Here is an 18799-nt window from a genome sequence, read left to right as displayed (position 1 = left end):
CTGCCATCCCTCCCCCTGCTCTCCCTCCCTCTGTGGGTTCGTCTGATCCACCCCAATGCGCCGGGGATTCCTCTGGCCAGCATCTGAACATATGGCGACAGGGTGAGAGGATGAGGGTGGATGGTGCGCAGGAAGTGTATTCTACAACACAGAGTTCTTGCGCTGCCCTGGCCACTCCCCATCCCAACACACTGCCACCCTGCACGACAAGGGCGTCATGCTCACGTGGGCCACCTAACATATTAATATGTAACTCATGATCAGGGGGAAGACTGATATGTTGGTGACAAGCCTGATCAGAGTTATGTACTATGTTGATAAAATATGCATATTTTAAGCCATACCAACTGCTGTGTATTAGTAAACATGTCTGCAACAAGAGGCTGCGTGCATGCTGTCTTGGATCTGGACATGTTTTGGCATTTTATTTAGAGTGAAAAGCAAATTAGCAAACAGCCAACCAATTGCAGACTTGGTACTAACTAGTCTGTCAGCTAATATACACGCTTGAGTGCAATATGATCATCAAAATCACCTTTATTGATTATGCTGTATATATGCACTATGCACATGGCAGCATCAAGGATTTAAGCTGCACGTGCAATTTGTATCAAGTCCACTGAATAAGAGAAGGCTGCATTCTTGTTAGTACTAATCCTGCACACATATACCTTACAGAATGCATGTTCTGAGTGGGAGTTTAGATCAATGCATGAATACAGCAAGGACACCTCTGGAACTTCAGAAACAGCCACACCTTTAACTAGCCTTTCAGAATAGTGAGTTAACTTCAAATTATAGGCATGCCATATGATTTCCTAAACTATACATAGACAATTATATTGAAGTTATTTATATTATTATTCAATTAACCACTGTACAACCTTTTGTAAATGGTAGGCACAAGTCACAAGGTAAAGAAAAAACTGGGTCAACAAAAATAATGAACTACAAAAAAAATATCCCACAGCAAAAATATTTGTATTTGTCCCTGAAACAAGACCTGATTAAGTCCTCAAACTTGCACTGAAGGAAAAAGGCAATATCCCAGTGTTCATAGGCTGCGGTATAGCATCATCTCTGCCCCTCACCACCATCTCATTAATAGAAACTCGATTTGCGGACAGCTGCACTCGCATACACATTATAGGAGAATTGATTGCACTCAGCACACAATGAAAAGGATGAACACCAGGGAGGGAGGGAGTGAAAGAGGAGTGAATTAATTAAGAGAACCAGGTGGTCAAATGTTGGGTGGAAAATCACTAGCTAATGACACATCACACTGTGGCCACAGTCTTGCAGTGGATGGTTGTCTATTGTTGAAATACTGAAGCTTCATCTGAAACTGACCTTAAGCCACATGGCAAATGAGTGCAGGGTCACTCGCTCACTGTAGTGCATACTCCCTACTACAATGATATGTAAAAACACCTCTACCACAAACATTAAGTGATGAGTGATATGAATGAATGACTGCTGTCAACACTGACAGTGTTGGGCTGGTACATGGGACAACTGAGTAATACTCATCCTTATCTTAAATGTATCTACTCATCTGCATTACAAATGTTATCCACACTCCTCTGACATTTTAAATACATGTTATTATAATTAGGCAAACCTAATTTGGCATAGTCTGACTAGTAATATATAAAGGTTATGGCAACACAGAGAACCTTATTTCACTTACACAGCACTGACACTTGCAACTTGCAAAATGCACACTTTCTTAAAAAGTATTTCGTATAATGTTGATATACTTCTTGATAGTTGTTCTACAAGCAAATAGGAAGACAACTTACAACCAAAAACTGTCTTCAAAGATGTACAAGTGTTTTATTTTTGCAAGAGTAAATGAAAGTAATACTCTGTCAAGCCAAAAGAACCATGCAACGCTAACACAACTAGTGTTAAGGAAGTCGTTATGTACATTTCACACGGCTAGCATTTGTCACGGACTCTATAATGAGTTTACATTTTTTGTTGACATTTCATTGACAAAAAAAAAATGTTATCACCGTATTTCGACCAAGTGAGCATGTGTACAATTACAGTTTAAAATAACGCACGATCTGAAGCAACAAAGAATCCTTCCTTCAAACAAACCTCCCTTTCAAACTACATCACTGTACTGTAGCTGTTCAAGTGAACTAAACTAAACGTAACGTTATTGGCTTAGCAGCGATTTACAATAAAACGTGAAGTTGCAATAATGGTGTATTTAGGCATTCCATTACGTGAACGTTTCAGAGAAACACTTAAGCCCTTGTGCAAAAATATGGCTCATACAACGCACTTCAGCTTAGATATCGTGAGTGGAAAGTGGCTCTTCGTCTGTCTTACCTGGCCTGTGCTTCGTCCAGGCTTTCGTCGGTGATGGCCATTATTTGCTGTAGGATATCCCCTATATCTTGTTGAGGCTGACCGAGGGACTGCTGTTTCCTGACCGAATCTGGGTCACCGACATCGGGTTGTGGTATTCCACCGAGTCCGGTGAGACCCGTCATCATCCTGGTCTGGTCATCCATACTTTCAAAGAAAACTCGCCGTTTTCCTCAGTCGAAGAATACACACAAACAGCTAGCCTGTTAGCTAGCCAGCGAAGTATTTTCTAAGACAAATCATAAAACACTTCTTACTGTATCCGACAGCGACAATTAGCAAATAGTTTGACGCACTTATCATAAAACAAATCGCACAAACACTTTTACACTCGCTTCTATTTCCCTCTCAAGTCAATAAACGCTGCGAGGCTAACGTTAGCTAACCACCGACTCAAATGCAGCTAGGTTAGTAGCTGTAGCCCAGCAGAAAAGCAGCAAAGACACACATGCACAGACTGTGTGAGCTTGCCAACTGCGCCTCGCACATTTTCGAAAAAAAAAAATTTGAATACGAAAAATATAACAGCACACGAACACTCTCGTCTTAATATTAAACTAGTCAATAAAAAGGGGACTAAGAAGCGAATAAGCGACTAAGCTTTCGGACCGTCTTGCTCCAATCAGAAATCTCCTACCAAAACAGACTACGGTTTGCCATTGTTGTTGATGTCGCGCGATTATGTGGGATGTTCTGGGCTGCGCGAGCGGTGTGCGTTCGCGTTGACCATTGAACTCACCACAGAGCGAGACCCTGCGGGTGGGTTGATCAATTCTATAAAAATACGGCTGCTGATGTACTTACATTACTATAATAGTTGATGTAATGGTGGCAACAGTGCATGAAATGGTAATTTTACAACACTGAGGTCCAGACCCTGTGACAGAATTTTTCCTCTGGATGACTCTTCGTGCACGGCCTTTACAAATGGATAGCCCCTTACGTCATCAGCACTCCGTGTCCTATTATAATCAGTTAAAGCATTTTTCATCAATATAAGGTGAGCTCACCTAGCCTAGCCTACGTAAAAAGATTATTTTCTAAACAAAAATGGAAATAAATATCTTTAGATATTAGGAATAATGAGATCGTGCTCTTTTGGAGCTTAGAACTATAGTGCCCTCCAAAATATTATGGACAAAGACCCACCATTTAGGCTATTTATTTACTTCTGTATTTCATAATTTCATATTTTTAATAAAAATACAATCTGATCACAATAACAATGTGATTACAAAATTACAACCTGAGAATCTGGTTAAAGTGTACATTCTCAGATTTTATTAAAGCGTATTTTAATACACTTTGATATAAATTACAGCAGCATTTATACATAGTAACTCTGTTTCAGCACACAATGTTTAGGACACTCCAATGTTCTGTAGATTGAAAGTAGTCATATTTAGTACTTTTTTCATCTTCTTTGCATGCAGTGAATGCTTGGAGTTTGCAATTCATAATCATCTCCAGATGTGAGGTATCATTTCTCGTGATGCTCTGCCAGGCCTGTACCACAACCATCTTTGGCTCATGCTTGTTTTGGGTGCGCATCCCCTTAAGCTTTCTATTCAGCATATGAAAGGCATGCTTGGTTTGGTTCAGACAGGATGGTTGACTCAGCCACTCAAGACCTATCAAGTTTTTTAGCTTTGAAAAACTCTTTTGTTGCATTAGCAGTATGTTTGAGCTCATTGCCTTGCTGCAGAATGAACCTCCAGAATATGAGTTTTGAGGTATTTTGAACTTAAACAATTAGGATGTATCCATACACTTTACAATTCATTTTGCCACTACAATCAGCAGTTATATCATCAATTATGGTAAGTGAGTCACTTCCTGTAGCAGCCCTACCCAAGCCATAATACCTGCACCACCATGTTTCACATATGAGGTGGTGGATCTTGGGCAGTTCTTTCTCTCTTCCTACTTACCATGATTCAAAGTTTTTCTTTGTTTAATTTGTCCACAAGACCCTTTTCTAGAACTATAATAGCTGTTTCAAGTACTTACTTGCAAACTTTAGCCAGGTCATTGTTTTTACAGTTAATCAGGGGTTTGTAACTTGCAGGGTAGCCTTTGAATGTATTTTCATTTAGTCTTCTGCAGAGAGTTGTCACTAGCAAATTCACGCCTGGTCTGCTGAAGTGTTTTTGATCTGTGGTGGACAGGTGTTTGGGAATGTTTTGTTATTATCAAGAAAATTTTTCTGTCCTCTGTCTTCCTTGGCCTGCCAGCCCCTTTGTGATTATTAAGCTCACCAGCTCCCTCTATATTCATAATTATGTTCCCAACAGTAGATTTTGGTAAGCCTGAAGTTTGGCCTATGTCTCTAATCTTTTATTCTTGTTTCTCAGTTTGTTAATGATTATTTGACTTACACTGGCACAGCTTTGCTCCTCATATATATAAACAGCAGCAGCAGTTTCCAAGGTGATCGAAAGAGTAGAGGAAAGACAAACACCTGTGAAGCCATCTCCTAATGGTGCCTTGAAATGCAGGACTATGTATAAACACAGCTGTAATTTCTAAGGGCACTGTAGCTGTACACAGAGCTGTAAACATTAGAAAACACAGTGCAATAATAACTCAGGTGATTAAGCATCTGCCACTGAACATACCTATGTCTCAAAGGTTTGTTTGAGCAATACATAGGTGTATGAATCAAAAAAGCCACTACTCATGTGTAAGTGTGTTGAACAGAAAAAATAAATATTAAAACCTGATTTGGTTTCTAGTAAGTAGTGCCTAAATGTCAGTGCACTGATATCTGTTGTGTGGGTACACATGGCAATTTCAAGAGCAATATTCAATCTCAAAATGGTCCAACCTAAGAATACCATTCTGTCCTAAACCCCCATGAATGAAACATCCCATCAGTTTTCAGTATGAAAATGTTGACAGCACAGATTGAAAACAAGTGTCCTTGTTTTTTGCAAACTGGGCGATTCTGCTATAGTTTATCACTCAGATCAGAGAGACAGCTTTCCAAGACGAATGGCTGGCTGAATGGATGTGGAGGAGAGCTGCAGCTGCCTCACTGTACAGAGAAGAGATGATGGGTGTGCAAGAGGGAGTAGGACCAAACTGGCAGTGGTTTATGCTGACTCTCCACACATCCATCTACTACAATCTGTAGCTAATCAATCTAAAGTTAGACAACTAGAACAGAGAATACAGTAAATCTAAACAGTAATTGTTCTTTGCATGTGCACAGGATACATGCCACAATTCAGCCATGTTGGTGATTATGCCCAGCAGTGGAATTTAACCCGTTAAGAAAGTTGTCCCTACCACAAACAAAGGCCTGTTCTTATAAATTTTAGGGTATAAACAGAAAAACAAAAACAAAACGGGGAGAAATAGCCATCCATTTCTTTCTAATAGTAGTCTGTAAACAAGGAACCCACAAAGTCAGGTCAGGTTTATCCAAATATGCATTGCATCCAAATTGCTTAAAGAATAACTTCTAATACACCATTTTATGGGGTCACAGAGGCTGTTTGAAGCAACACTTTATCACACAATTTTAAATGAGTAGAGCTGCAAGGGTTACCACCTAACCCCAAAGTCTATCACTGTCAGTGGCTTTGGTAAACTTCATGTTTTATTGTTGGTGATCCATTTAAGGATCATTTCTGTGAAACATCTATTCATTTGGATGCTAAAGCTGCCCTCCTCTCACCCCACAAGCATCAAGCCTCATTTTCATCTAAATAAGAATCGATCTCTCCTGCTGTGCACCATGCTTCCTTTCTCACAACTCTCCCGGTCACAACCCCACTTGTCCTCTCTTTGCTTGTCCCTGTGCTCTCTAGTCACTCTCCTGAATACAATCACCAGGAAAATTCACTCTATGTTAGAGATCATAACTGCAGAGAACAGAATGTCATTCATTCTTATGTACAACTGGCAATGGGGTAAGAGGGTTTGAAAATTAATGAGTGAATGGGTCCATGAGATGGGAGTGATAGCAAACAAAGCTTTGACTGACTGGTACAATGTCAAAGCTTCGTTCTGCATCAGTGACCCAGCCAAATGCAAGAGATGGGGGTGATTCACTGTGGGGGAGGGGCCTCCTCCTGAATGGTCAGGGGACACTGAAGTGAAATAGATGCAGCTTCAAAAAGAAAGTAAATGTGACTAAAGATGAGCATGCAAAAGGACTGAATAAACTGAACACTGTAGGCAAACTACAAAGCAGAATCCTTTTATTTTAATGCTTTCCTGATGCAAATGGAAATTTGTATATATATAAAAAAGATTTTATATGTTTATGATAATGACAATGTATACTAAAGTATTCTGCCACTGTGAATAGGCTTAACCGCCTTTGCAGGTATTTATAAAATACTAGTAATCAAACTACTTGAAAATGTCACATCAAATACATCCCATGACTTCCAAGTATTTTTTTTTTTTGCAAACAAAATCAGTTTTGGTTTCCAACATGATCATTGCACTTGAATAGTTTAAGATAAAAGATCATTTTTAACAGGTTATATCCAAGAGTTGGGGTTTTTTTTGTATTTATTTTGTGAAGAATGAAAGTAATCCCCACTGAGAAATTAAACATTCCAGTCACTATACAAATTACCAGTGAGACAAACAAGAAACAATTAGACTGAATTATACACTCACCAGCCAGTTTATTAGGTACACCTGTACAACTAACCATATGCACTTCAGTGGAAACACCTCATGTTCAGCTTTAACATTTGTGTTTATGAAGTGCAAAATGCCAGTTTTTGGTGAAACTGTCATCAATGTATAAATCCAGTTCTATGTTTATTATTGAGACCACAGTTAAAGGTGGTGTTGCACTGGAACCTCTCATGTATGTGGCTGGGGAGGATAAAAATATAGACACCTGTAAAAAATAATGCAGTCCAGTATAACACCACTTTAATTATGGGCTCAATAATAAACACAGAATTGGATTTATACATTGATGACAATTTAACCAAAAACTGAAACATTCTGAGCTTCATAAACACAGATGCTAATGCAGAATTGTTGCACTGAATTGCATACAATTGTAATAAAGTGGCAGGTGAGTGTATACAAGCTATAGAAGAATATAAAACCAATAACCTTGCTACATAGGATGCTGGCAAAGTTTTCTGAAACATCTGTCTGTTTCTTAAATTCTAACATCTGACAGTCTGGGCTTAACAATTGCATGCAGTAGATCGTATGCATTTAATTAAGGTTAAACAGAAAAATTTACACTTGCACTTCACCACCAAGTTTCTCACCATTTTGTATAGCCAGCGATTGCCACCTGCTGGTCAAACTTGGATTACCTGAAACTCTATTACCAATCCCACTGCTGACATAGAAAACATATATGGAGTTTACTTTATGTAAAAAAGAGACAACAAAAGGAAAAGAAATTTAATGTCTCCAAATCACATAGCAAAATTAACTGAAAGTACGTATATGAATTCCATATACAAGTCATACAGGACTGACTAAAGGGTTGACTGCTTGCGTACGCCCCCTGCTAGAGTGGCTATGTGGTTCCTGATGAGATCAGGTGAAAAATCTTGGAATCCTGCCTCTGTCGCTGGTACAAAAGTAGGAAGTAATCAGATTAAATGTTAAATTGCCAGATCATTGGTGAAAGTACAATAATATTCCATGGAACAGATGAAAGACAAATAAAAACATTACCCAATTGGCCACTGGTCTCTTTCACAAATAACTGTGACTGCTCCATGACGGACAGAAGCTCTCTAACCATCTTACACTGAGTGTCCATCTACAGATAAGAAACAAGCAACTCAGTACATAACACAATAAAGCAGATCAAAATAAACAACACATATGTGAACTGTTTTACAGCAGCAGCCATTTAAGCAGTAGGAGTCAGTGTACTTAAAACCCCTTAAAATTTGATCTTCATAATAAACATTTGTGACAAAAACATGCACCAATGAGTTAAGTTTAGAAAAAAACATCCATAGAATTAAAAATACAACAGTGAAAGATTCAGATAGGCTGTTTTATCAGGGCTGTAAGGGTATAGTTTGGTCAGTACTGTCTGAACAGGCTGGCAACATAAGCACACAGCTGTCATCACACTGTCATTCAAATGTTGCTAAACCTGGACTTGAGCACTGCGATATGTGACATCAGCTGTTTTTTTTTTCAACTGAGCTCCACCAGACAAAAACACAATTACAGAAATATCTCGTGAAACAAAAAAACTGTTGCAACTCTGGCAGAAAATAATCTCCTTGTGTGACATTATTACTCAGAAAAACTGTTTTCAGTGCTAGTTGTGCTATTGTTATGTCTCACACTGAATGCTATTTTTCACCTACATAGCCAAATTAATTGTGATGGCTCAATAAGAGAGGTTGAATGTGTATTATTTGATCACTTTGGACTATTATAAATATTCCTGAACATCACATGATGCAAGTTTTATCCAATTTCTTGTGGACAGTATTTAAGCTACCTGTAAGTTGGTAGCTTGCATTTTGTGTTTCATCACTCTCACAGCTAAGTACACTTTCCTGCATTTTTTTTGGTTCTAGCTTTAGTATTTTACCATACAGCAACATAAAAATTGTATATACAAGCAATGCTGTAATTAAAACATTTTAGATTTTGATAATATAATCAATAATTTCTAGTAGTGACAAAAATTACTTTTCATACGTACGGTCACTGCCACTGTGTGAAGCATGGGCTGCTGTCTACAGAGGAGACTGTGGTAGTCGGGTTTACTTTGTATGAAAAGGTACTGCGACGACTGGGCCAGTGATGTAGAGTCTAATGATACACCTTTCTCCTGGCCCTGCTCCACTTTCCTGAAACAAATACAGAACACATTACTGACACAAAAAACAGAAGACAATATTGACACACTCTAGCACAATATTGCTACAGTATTCCTCAGTGACAGTATACATGTTCACCTTTTCAATTCCTCTGCTTTACTCTGGTGTTTGTTCAACAGTGCCTTCCAAGATTCACTTTCAGCTTGGAGCCTAAACACAACACAGGCCAGGAATAAAAAGACAGAACCTCATGTGATAGTTCACACCATCTGTGTTTTTTTTTAAGTTTGAATGTAAGGTTTGTATGAACACTCCTGTGTGTGCATTAGCAGTATTAAGTAAAACATGCCTGTTGATTGCCTTTTGGATTTTTTCCTTACCACTCAACCCAAAAGGATCACTGGAATTGAAAGAAAATAACAGAGGCATAAATGCAGTCTAAAATATCAATTTGTTAGCAAATCAAATACAACTAATAATCAATTTAATATATGCAAATTATTGAAAACTTTAATACCTGTCTGCACTGGCAGGGAGGTGATGACCCTTTGGTTCATTGTCTATGTTTTTAGCCAGACAACTCCAGGCTTTCATGTGCTCAACTGCACCATGGAAGAAGAAGACATAAAGATATCATTTACAGTGAAGACTTGTACGACAGCCAGAGCTCTATGAAATTTGTACCAAATGAAGCAGTACAAGCACGAACCCTGTTTTTGAAAAGACTGCAATGAGGTATTCGGCACTGACTGGAGTGAATTCTGTGTTCTTTCTATTGCCAGCTAGAGAAAAAGCAGAGGTGACAGATCATTAAGGAGAAAAAACTTTACAATCTATTCACTGGTTCTAGCATTCTCCTAGTAAGTACTTCTTTACAAGATCTTATGTATAGTGGGTAGTTACTCCTGAATAAAACCATAACATTTGATATCTCTAAATTTCTGAATTTAAATTTTTCACTAAATCTCATTCTTTGCCCTTATAACTTTACCAACAATGCAAAATTTCCATCTATTCCTTGAAATCCTATAAATGTAGCCCCTTATTAATGTTTTCATGCTGTAAGTAACAGAGTGTTTGTCCATTCATTTGTTAAACATCAACTCTATTTCTAAACTAAGTTTTTAGTCAAGTGAAAAAGGTCTTCACATTAAACAGGTAATACCAGTGACTTGAAAAGTAACATACTCTGGCAGCGTATTTAATTTTTCACATTTTCATTTTGTCGTGGTTATTTTACTGCTATACTTATGAACCTAACATACTCACAGTCATTGAAGCCTCCAACAATTCCTTGAATCTCTCTTGCTGGGACAACGATGTACTTATGCTTCTGCACAGAACTATAATAAACATAAATAGGCATTTATACCGCAAAACACAAATACCTTTAAGTCTTCTTTACAAAGGGGCAAAGCATCTCACCCTGATATTGGTTTGGAAGGATAGGGAGAGAGCGTCGGGTTATGGTAGCTCTCCTCCAGGATTTTCTCCGTGCATTGGGGCAGACAGAGGGACTCAAAGGTCCCTCCGCGCTTTCTGTCTGCATTTCTTGTTTGTCTGTCTCTGAATGTGCATCCCCTGTTTCCGGCGTCTGTGTGGTGGATGATAGGGAGTCGGAACGGGGAGATTTGCAAGCGGGAGCTGTACCGGGGCTTGTGGAAGAGCATCTTTTCAGTGACCGCTTCACTGGGTTCACCTTGGAACACAGAAAATGAACAACGTAGCGGTGAACCACTGTAGCAGGAGTACCTCATTAGCGGAGATTGTTAGGTTTGCTAGCTACCGTAAATGTCCGTAAAATGTAGCCTCATTACCTCGTTTTGGGTATCAGCAACGGCAGCACTTCCGCAACTGCAATATATTATTTTCTGTTAATTTTCAAGCTACTATTAATGTTCCATATAGAGAAAACAGTACAGTGAAATACCATGTTTTAAATCTTTGATAAACACTAACGTTAAAACGGTGTTTCGCTAACACGCTTATCACATAGGTTAAACACTTCATTTCAACTCAGTTTTATTTGTATAGCGTCAAATCACAGCAAAAGCGGTCTCCGAACACTCACAAAGTAAGGTCTAGACCTTACTGTTGTTATTATTATTATTACAGAGGAAAAACCCAACAAATGCCCCTTGAGCAAGCACTTGGCGACAGCGGAGGAGAAAAACTTCAGACCACAGAAATACTTTATTTTACTTATTTAGTTGAAAAAAAGCTTTTACCGTTTATGTATTTTCTCACTACAGCACAAGCTTTAAATGTTAAGTCGGGTGTCGTCACGGTAGATAAAAAGGTACAAACCCGTCTTGTCCATTTTCGGAATGTTTTTCCGCCATTTTTTTTGTTCAAATGCTTTTCTTCACGCGCCCAAACAAGCCAAGCGCCTCTTCTAAACTAAGCATCATGGGAAATGTAGTGCAATTGAAAACTACAAAGCAAATACAAGAGCCTTATGTTGAAAATTTAAAAATTGTCGTATCTCAATCAGAGTATGTTCCAATTTTACTTCAGGTGCAACAATAAATAAACGTTTTCTTAGAATGTATATTAGAAATCTCTCTACCATGTGCTTTCTGGAAAGACAGATGAAAGAAACCTACATAAAACTTTCTGTAGATGCCTGTCACCCATTGGGAGTTGTGTGATTTGTCACAGATCTTCTGAAGTCTTGGTTATGTGACACTTTAATTAGAGGATGTGCATGGCAGCATGTTCACTTTAAAAATATACACAAAGAAAAACAAGTTAGAGGCTTTAGGATTGTACCAATTTAAGGCCACAAAGTGGAAAAATAATACAATAGCCAGTAATGTTCTTAAACACATTTAACAACTTAGTAATTGACTACTTTAGATAATTAAATGTAGGCTAATGACAGAGTTAAGTGAGGTGGCCTGTGGTGGTACTCTACTTCTGATCCCTTCTTGATCGAGATAAGAGCAAGCAGGCATTGATTTGCTGGTTCAAAGGGCCAATCCTGGCCCTGATCCTCTTTGTACACACTGGGTGAATTTTTGATATCTGGCTTAGGAGTTTTCTGGTGGTTTGGCCTCCAGAGTTCAAGATGTGCTCAACCAATTGACCTCCATCAAGGTATTTCCCAAGTGCATCTAATTTCGGTTCAGTATACTGGGACCCCTAAAGTGTTCCTCCATTAGGTTAAAATCAAGTCTTCCACTGAGATTGAAATTATGAGTACTATTTTCTCATCATTTCAGTTACTATGCTCGCTCTTTGTACATCCTCTGATTTACAACATTAGCCTATGACTCCAGCATTCCCCTGAGAAAGACCCTATTTTATACATCCATGATGGGATGTTTCCTGACCCCTGAATGTGAGATGCTACCATATGAACATATATAATCATATCACTAGTTCTAGTAAAAGTCCATGTTTGCTCCATTTGAGTGTTTGAAGAAGCTTTTTCAGTTTTTAGTCAGTCAGTAGCCTTTTTCTATTTACTAACAAGAAAAACAGGCCACAGTTGTTGATGTGCCTGGATAGTCAGTTTCTCATAAAACTACTCGGACATGAAATTCTTTTGACTCTACTGCACGTACAGTATATTATGTTTCCAGAAATCTTTGTGTGTTCAACACATCATTAGTAGCCTGGTGTAATTTGTGTGATTACATCACTGAGAAAAAGACAGAATTATTAACACTTTGGATGTCAAGGTTTCTAGTTCTTGAATACTTAGTACAGTACCTGATTTAAAATGCAAGGGATTGGATTTTTTAAGGAAAAAGCACTTTTTATGTTGCTGTAATTTGGTAAGTTTGTGGTAAGGCAATTTAAAATACAAACAGCAAAACGTTCACTGATCACACAAGATCAGCATATGTGGCAGTTAATATCAGATGGTAAATAAACTCTTAGCTCACAGGCTGTTTTCAGTCTTTTCTGTGATCATCTTAATGAGATTGCACATTTTTTGAACAGTGTCATGTGTCTCATGTGGCAAAATGTTTCATTAGATGAGTGTCTTGTGTACAGCTGCACTGTTTTCTTATACGCTGATCATTCTTGACTTACCTATTTCTATGAATAGAACAGTTCATGACCAGCTGGACATGTTCTTCCTTTCCGTGCATAGACACATCAGCACTTGTATTCACAAAACACTTGACAGACTTCATAATTTGTATCTGTAAGTCTTTATAAGTCTGTTAGAGATGTTTTTCACTTTTTACAAAATCAAGGAGAGGAATCGAACAAAATCAAAAACACTTTTGCAATTCTCTTAGAGAATGCCCCTTTTGTGTGCCTGTATGTTTCACTCTGGGCAGCACAGTCTCACACTCCATTCAATACTGCTGTCTTCATGGCCTTTTGTAGCAGTGGGGCGGGAGAGATGAAGAGAGAGAGAATGTATAAAAAAAAAAGTTCTGAAGAAAACAGAAACAACTGAAATACAGAGCTGATGAAAATAGAAACAAATGATTTAAGTGAGGCAGAGGAAGGAAGGGATACACGGAGTGTACAGTACTGCACGCCATGACTGTCTCAGCTGTCTCGTGTATATCACAACAGCTTTAATTCTCTTCCTCCTCCAAAGTCTTCTCTCCCTTTATAGTTTGGTTGCTAAGGGCAGCGGTTGGCACAGAGTTCAAGAAGGCAGCCTGAGAGTTCCTTTGCCCAGCAGGAACTGCAGGACCCGGTCGACCAACAGAGCGGCGACAAAGTCCACCACCAGTACCTGGGCAATAATCAGTTTGAACTGCAAGGAAAACAGAAGGCTGGTGACATCACAAGGTGCATCATTATTACAATTCTATTAAACAGGATAGTGAAATAATGTCAGCTCACCTCAGTTGGAATGTCTACAAGAGCAAACTGATCATTGAATTCTGGTGAGGAACCAGTAAGAAGTCCCACAATCGCTAAACCTGACAGAGCGATACTCCATAGTAGTGGACGATTTTCTCTGAGAGACTCCATGAAGGGGTGACCCTATCCATTACAACGAGAAATGCTGTAAATCTATTACACTATAAAGAAGGCAGAGACAACAAATAATAATGGCATTACAAATAAGTACCTTGTAGTTAATGGCAAAAGTGGCCATCTGCATGGCCATGGACATTATATACACAGTGCTGTTAATTAGACTGGGTTCAAACTCTTTGTACAGATCTACAAACCGCTCCAGTCTGCAAGACAAAAAGGACAAGTGGAACATTATTATAAAGTATTAAAGTAAATATTAAACTTGTATAGAATTACTGCACTTTACTTTGTCATTCTCCTGCTTTCCATCTTTCTGTAATTTACCTGGGTGGACTTCTGTTTTGTGCCTCTCTGTAAAGGTACACCAGGCTACAGAAATGAACAGCAAACTGAAGCAGCACAGTCAACACTGTATAAAGATTGAAGATGTTTGGTAAGGGCCGCTCTCGAGACAGTGTTTTCAGTGGCTGTGCAAACAGGAGGAAAAAAAGATTCTTATTTGGTTATGAAAAACAGGAGATAAACTAATCACTGTATAATCATACAGAGCCTCTGTTTCGTTGCATAAATTCTCACCTTTGATCTAGAGATGAAGAGGAAGCATCCGGCCAGCAGCAGGCCCTGCAGAGTTGCCTGGAAGTCGCTGAACTTCACCCCTTCGAGGTAGAGTACAGACTGGCTGTAGGCCAATACCAGGGCATTAAGAGCAAGAATCTTGAACATCTGGAGCGTTGTCACCAGAGTACAACGGCCTTGCTTTATTACATGGCAGACTGGGGCCAAAGACAGAGTGACATATTTCAGAAGTGGAAAACAGCTTTTATGTTTGGATATTTGCCAACTTTGTCAAGAGATGAAATTACAAATGTGCGTTACTCACTGCACTGTATAGAGGAGAGTTTGGAAGTGAAAGGGGCTGCTATGGAAGCATCACCCAGTTTCACTACTTGTACCTGATCCTCTTCAAGTTCCCGTAAAACCTGACTGATCCTCTCCTGTTACAGAATAAACCCTGACATTTAGACCAGCGCTCCACAACGCTATAATTTCAATGACAGGCAGATTTATTCTCTTTTGTAAGCTACTAAAAGATGGTTTTGTTAACATCTATAATACCTATGACCTATGAACATAAATGAGTTTCAACTGCCATATTAAAAGGAAAAAAAGAGAACAGAACTGAAGTTTTTGGGAAATTACTCCCTGAAGAGTCAGCTAGGAGGTTCTTCCTGAAGAAATATACCTTTTGCGCTGCAAGCTGCTCCTCTCTCTGGGCCATCACCCTCTGTCTGGCTGCCCTGGAGCTCAATTTGCCTCCTGAACTAACAGGTGGCAAAGGTCTTGATTCTGTTGTGGACACCTCCTTGTCTCTTACTCGTTTCTTTTTTTCAGGTACACGTTCAGGGGCATTGGCTAACAGAGCAACACCTGAGGGAAAACAATACTACAATCACTTCACACTGTTAGAGTCCCACAGGCTGCAAGTCTCAGTGGTTGATAAATCTTACCTATGTGGGCATGTTTGAGAGCTCCGACATCATTTGTACCATCACCGCACATTAGTGTCACATAACCCAGGCCCTTTAGACTAGTGATCACAAATTCCTGAAATGCAATAGACAACCATCTTTATGGTTTATCACTTTCCAAAATCAAAACATCCTTGAAGTTCACCCTTAGATGCATTTTTATCATTATAATTATTGCCATTAATCTGTCATACTCAAAATACTGATTTCCCTAAATGCCTTAACAGCATCCAGAGAAATATACCTGTCAGACAAAATGAGTGGTGTCCACTAGATAAAACGCATGTCTTATGTCTGCACTGTATTGTAGACCTCTGAGAATGCTATCTGTCTAAACTCTGCTTTGTCTGTGATGGCTTTCACTGTGTGACTGGTGAACAATGATGTCTTTGCTCTTTGACTAAGCCACGACATCTACATCAACTATTGTTGTCTGTGACTGACAGCAGAAACATATTTAGCTAACTCCATTGCAGCTGTGGTTTATAAACCTCAACAAAAATGTCATGTTGAATATGTTAAACCAGTTATCCCTAGATGTAGGAGAAAACATGATCATGCCACAAAATGGTACCCAGAAAAGGAGAGTATGCTTTAGGACCTACCTTCTGTTTTGGGCTGACACGGGCAAACACTCTTATGTGAGGCAAGAGGGTGTGGAATAGCCGGGGGTCACAGGTGAGCCTGGCTAGGCCCTCCCCTGTTACACACAAGTCAAACTGGTGCACAAATGAAGAAACGGAGGGAGGGGGCACTGGTACATGTACACTGCCATCAATGGATTCCCACTGCCATTCGCCTGAAAAACAAAACATCAGATACAAAATTATGCACTTTTCTATGTCCTTGGCCAAAACACCTACTGTAAATTGATTACTACAGGAACCTTGTACCCTTTAACTACAGCCTTCTTTCTCTACTAGATTGCTTGAGTAATACATGTAATTTTGTAAAGTAATGTCTCATCATACCCTGATCAGGGCTTGGCTGTAATATAAGCGTATGTCCTTTCTGGATGAAGTGGAGCTCTCTTGCTACATGACATGCTGTTAGAGGGTTGTCACCTGTGATCATCACCACCTGAAAGCAGATGGAGACGTGTTATCCATCTTAAAACCATGCTGTTTGGCTACATGTACACAGTTGTGTGTTGTCAGTCTATTTACATGATGGGATGCTTCCTGGATTTCTCTGATGACAGCCTTGCTGTCATTCTTGAGGGGGCAGGACACAACCATGAAGCCAGCGAAATGCAAGTCACACTCCAAGGCATCACGACTCATCTCCCGGACCTATGTGAGTAGAAAAATATCCACCTCAGCTTCTAACAAAATCCATTTTCCTCTGACAAGACAACCCAAACACATCAGACAATCTCTGACAGGTATGAGTAAAACCAACTAAGAACCTGTTGATGACTGAGGTGTCCCATCTCTTTGTAACCCAAGGCCAGCACTCTAGCTCCTTCACGAGACATTTCCCTGTGGACTTCATCATAACTCGCTGGACATTCTGCAAACTACAATGACAGACATATTAGAACACCACGCTTGATTAGGCTAGGAAAGTGCAGAGGATGGATTACGGATGGTGCCTGTATGTACCATTCCTCTGAGTGTCTCTGGAGCTCCTTTGACAGTTGAGACGTAGCAGAGTTCAGTGGAACCCATTTTCTCATAGGAGGCCAGGACTGACATCCTCTTCAGAGCGCTGGCAAAGTGGAAACGCTGGTGGATCTTAAGTCCCTGGGTTTTTATACCTCGTGGAAACACCTTTTCATCTGGACCAGAGGTGACAACACACCCCAGTAAATATTGTGCTATTAAGAGCAAAGTTGCCCAAATGCATTATCTCAAATTTAGGCCACTAACACATTTTTGACCATGTAACATACACAGTTAAAATGCAAATAGATTTCCCCAGCATTTGAAGAACATGGTTACTTTAAGATGCACTGGCCAATTTATACCACCAAGTTGAATTTACAAAAGGAAAGATTGTACTGCAAGTCAGAAACAAATGCTAATCTTAGAGGGGCATGCATGTAGCCCAAAACAAACATGAGCATACACGTGTTCTCTCACCCACCTGCCACTCCCATGCACATTTAATGAAGGTCTCATCCCTGTACCTTTAGTGAGGGTCCAGTCAGCAGCAGTCAGCATCGCCTTCTCCAGTGGATCTCCAACCAGCTGTCCATCATCCAATGTGACAAGTGAATGACAGGTGGCCACCACCCGATGCGTCTCAACTGGGATTTCAGATACAGGCATTACCTGCTTTCCTTCTCTGTCATAAACACAAATGTGAATGTTAACTAATCTAAACCATAGGAGTTTATACTTTGTGTTTTACATGTTATGTTTGTTAAAGTAAAACACACAGAATGGTGGACAGCGTTTACCTCAGGCCTGCTACTCCTCGTACCACCAGACTATCACTGGTCAGTGTTCCTGTTTTGTCAAAACAGCAAACCTCCACTTTTCCTGCAAATGGTATTCTGAAGGGCTCTGTGCAGAATACATCTAGGAGCAGAGTGAACAAGTGCTGTTACAAGCTTTCACATATAAGCTGCTTTGTTCAGGTCTCTTAATATACAGGGGCGACAAAAACAGTAAAACAACACTGACTGCGAAGGCCGTAGCATATGATTCATTTCATTTTTGTACTCATCACACTATTCATTAACCCCTTGTGACCACTCCCATCCTTCCATCCATTTTCCTCCGCTTATCCAGGACCGGGTCGCGGGGGCAGCAGTCTAAGCAAAGATGCCCAGACTTCCCTCTCTCCAGACACTTCCTCCAAGCCTGGTTGGCTCGTGACCACTCCCATCAAAACATAAATGTTTTATCATAGGATCAAGGTGATGACTCAGAACAAATCTGTATTGAGTGGTAGTGACCCCTCCCTCCAGAAGGACAGATGGACCCAAACCATGTCAGCATTTGCACTGATATATGTCTCTGCTCATTTCTTCAGGTTTTCCTTCAATTTCCTTCAACCCGTCTATATATTCATCAAGCATGTGAAACAGGAGCACACACAGACTTACAAAGTTTAGCCAGGGCAATGAGAGATGTGTTAACTGCCAGAGAAAGCTCTATGGGGAGCTCTGGTGGAACCACCGAAGTGAGG

General features: G+C 39.7%; 3 protein-coding genes across 3 annotated transcripts in view; all 3 read right to left on the bottom strand.

Moving 5' to 3' along the window:
• Positions 1 to 3295, bottom strand: part of pbx4 (pre-B-cell leukemia transcription factor 4) — a 26862-nt gene extending 23567 nt beyond the window's left edge. The window contains 2 exon segments of the mRNA XM_020610289.1: positions 2347 to 2614; positions 3190 to 3295. Coding sequence (XP_020465945.1) covers positions 2347 to 2531 — 185 coding nt within the window. The 5' untranslated portion in view covers positions 2532 to 2614; positions 3190 to 3295.
• A 3891-nt stretch (positions 3296 to 7186) lies between these two features.
• Positions 7187 to 11589, bottom strand: dsn1 (DSN1 component of MIS12 kinetochore complex). Its single transcript, XM_020610288.1, has 11 exons — positions 11481 to 11589; positions 10991 to 11027; positions 10599 to 10872; positions 10443 to 10516; positions 9883 to 9955; positions 9691 to 9775; positions 9523 to 9573; positions 9312 to 9383; positions 9056 to 9203; positions 8059 to 8146; positions 7187 to 7951 (listed from the first exon to the last, which is right to left on the bottom strand). The coding sequence occupies exons 1-11, from the start codon at positions 11513 to 11515 to the stop codon at positions 7857 to 7859; spliced, it is 1032 nt and encodes a 343-aa protein (XP_020465944.1). The 5' UTR covers positions 11516 to 11589; the 3' UTR covers positions 7187 to 7856.
• A 1731-nt stretch (positions 11590 to 13320) lies between these two features.
• atp13a1 (ATPase 13A1) overlaps positions 13321 to 18799 on the bottom strand; it is a 9429-nt gene continuing 3950 nt past the window's right edge. Inside the window, exons 10-25 of the mRNA XM_020610303.1 lie at positions 18717 to 18799; positions 18066 to 18186; positions 17793 to 17950; positions 17266 to 17441; positions 17070 to 17180; positions 16828 to 16953; positions 16633 to 16741; positions 16267 to 16460; positions 15641 to 15737; positions 15376 to 15560; positions 15013 to 15127; positions 14709 to 14905; positions 14457 to 14599; positions 14224 to 14335; positions 13992 to 14135; positions 13321 to 13902 (exon numbers count right to left, since the gene is read on the bottom strand). The exon at positions 18717 to 18799 is cut by the window's right edge and continues 73 nt beyond it. Coding sequence (XP_020465959.1) covers positions 13792 to 13902; positions 13992 to 14135; positions 14224 to 14335; positions 14457 to 14599; positions 14709 to 14905; positions 15013 to 15127; positions 15376 to 15560; positions 15641 to 15737; positions 16267 to 16460; positions 16633 to 16741; positions 16828 to 16953; positions 17070 to 17180; positions 17266 to 17441; positions 17793 to 17950; positions 18066 to 18186; positions 18717 to 18799 — 2182 coding nt within the window. The 3' untranslated portion in view covers positions 13321 to 13791. The remainder of the gene's footprint in view (positions 13903 to 13991; positions 14136 to 14223; positions 14336 to 14456; positions 14600 to 14708; positions 14906 to 15012; positions 15128 to 15375; positions 15561 to 15640; positions 15738 to 16266; positions 16461 to 16632; positions 16742 to 16827; positions 16954 to 17069; positions 17181 to 17265; positions 17442 to 17792; positions 17951 to 18065; positions 18187 to 18716) is intronic.

The sequence above is a fragment of the Monopterus albus genome, unplaced genomic scaffold (assembly GCF_001952655.1).
Source record: "Monopterus albus unplaced genomic scaffold, M_albus_1.0 scaffold105.1, whole genome shotgun sequence".
Taxonomy (NCBI): domain Eukaryota; kingdom Metazoa; phylum Chordata; class Actinopteri; order Synbranchiformes; family Synbranchidae; genus Monopterus; species Monopterus albus.
The sequence above is the reverse complement of the archived record's forward strand: the minus strand, read 5'-3'. Positions and strand labels throughout refer to the sequence as shown.

Bases quoted from the DNA above. Each gene is read 5' to 3' on its own strand.
- dsn1 (XM_020610288.1), bottom strand. From the start codon at position 11,515: ATGGCGGAAAAACATTCCGAAAATGGACAAGACGG. The intron at 11,028-11,480 runs GTTTGTACCTTT...AATATATTGCAG, and splicing joins TCCGAAAATGGACAAGACGG to TTGCGGAAGTGCTGCCGTTG. The intron at 9,574-9,690 runs GTATTAAAGTTT...TTTCAATTCCAG, and splicing joins CTCCCTGCCAGTGCAGACAG to TGATCCTTTTGGGTTGAGTG.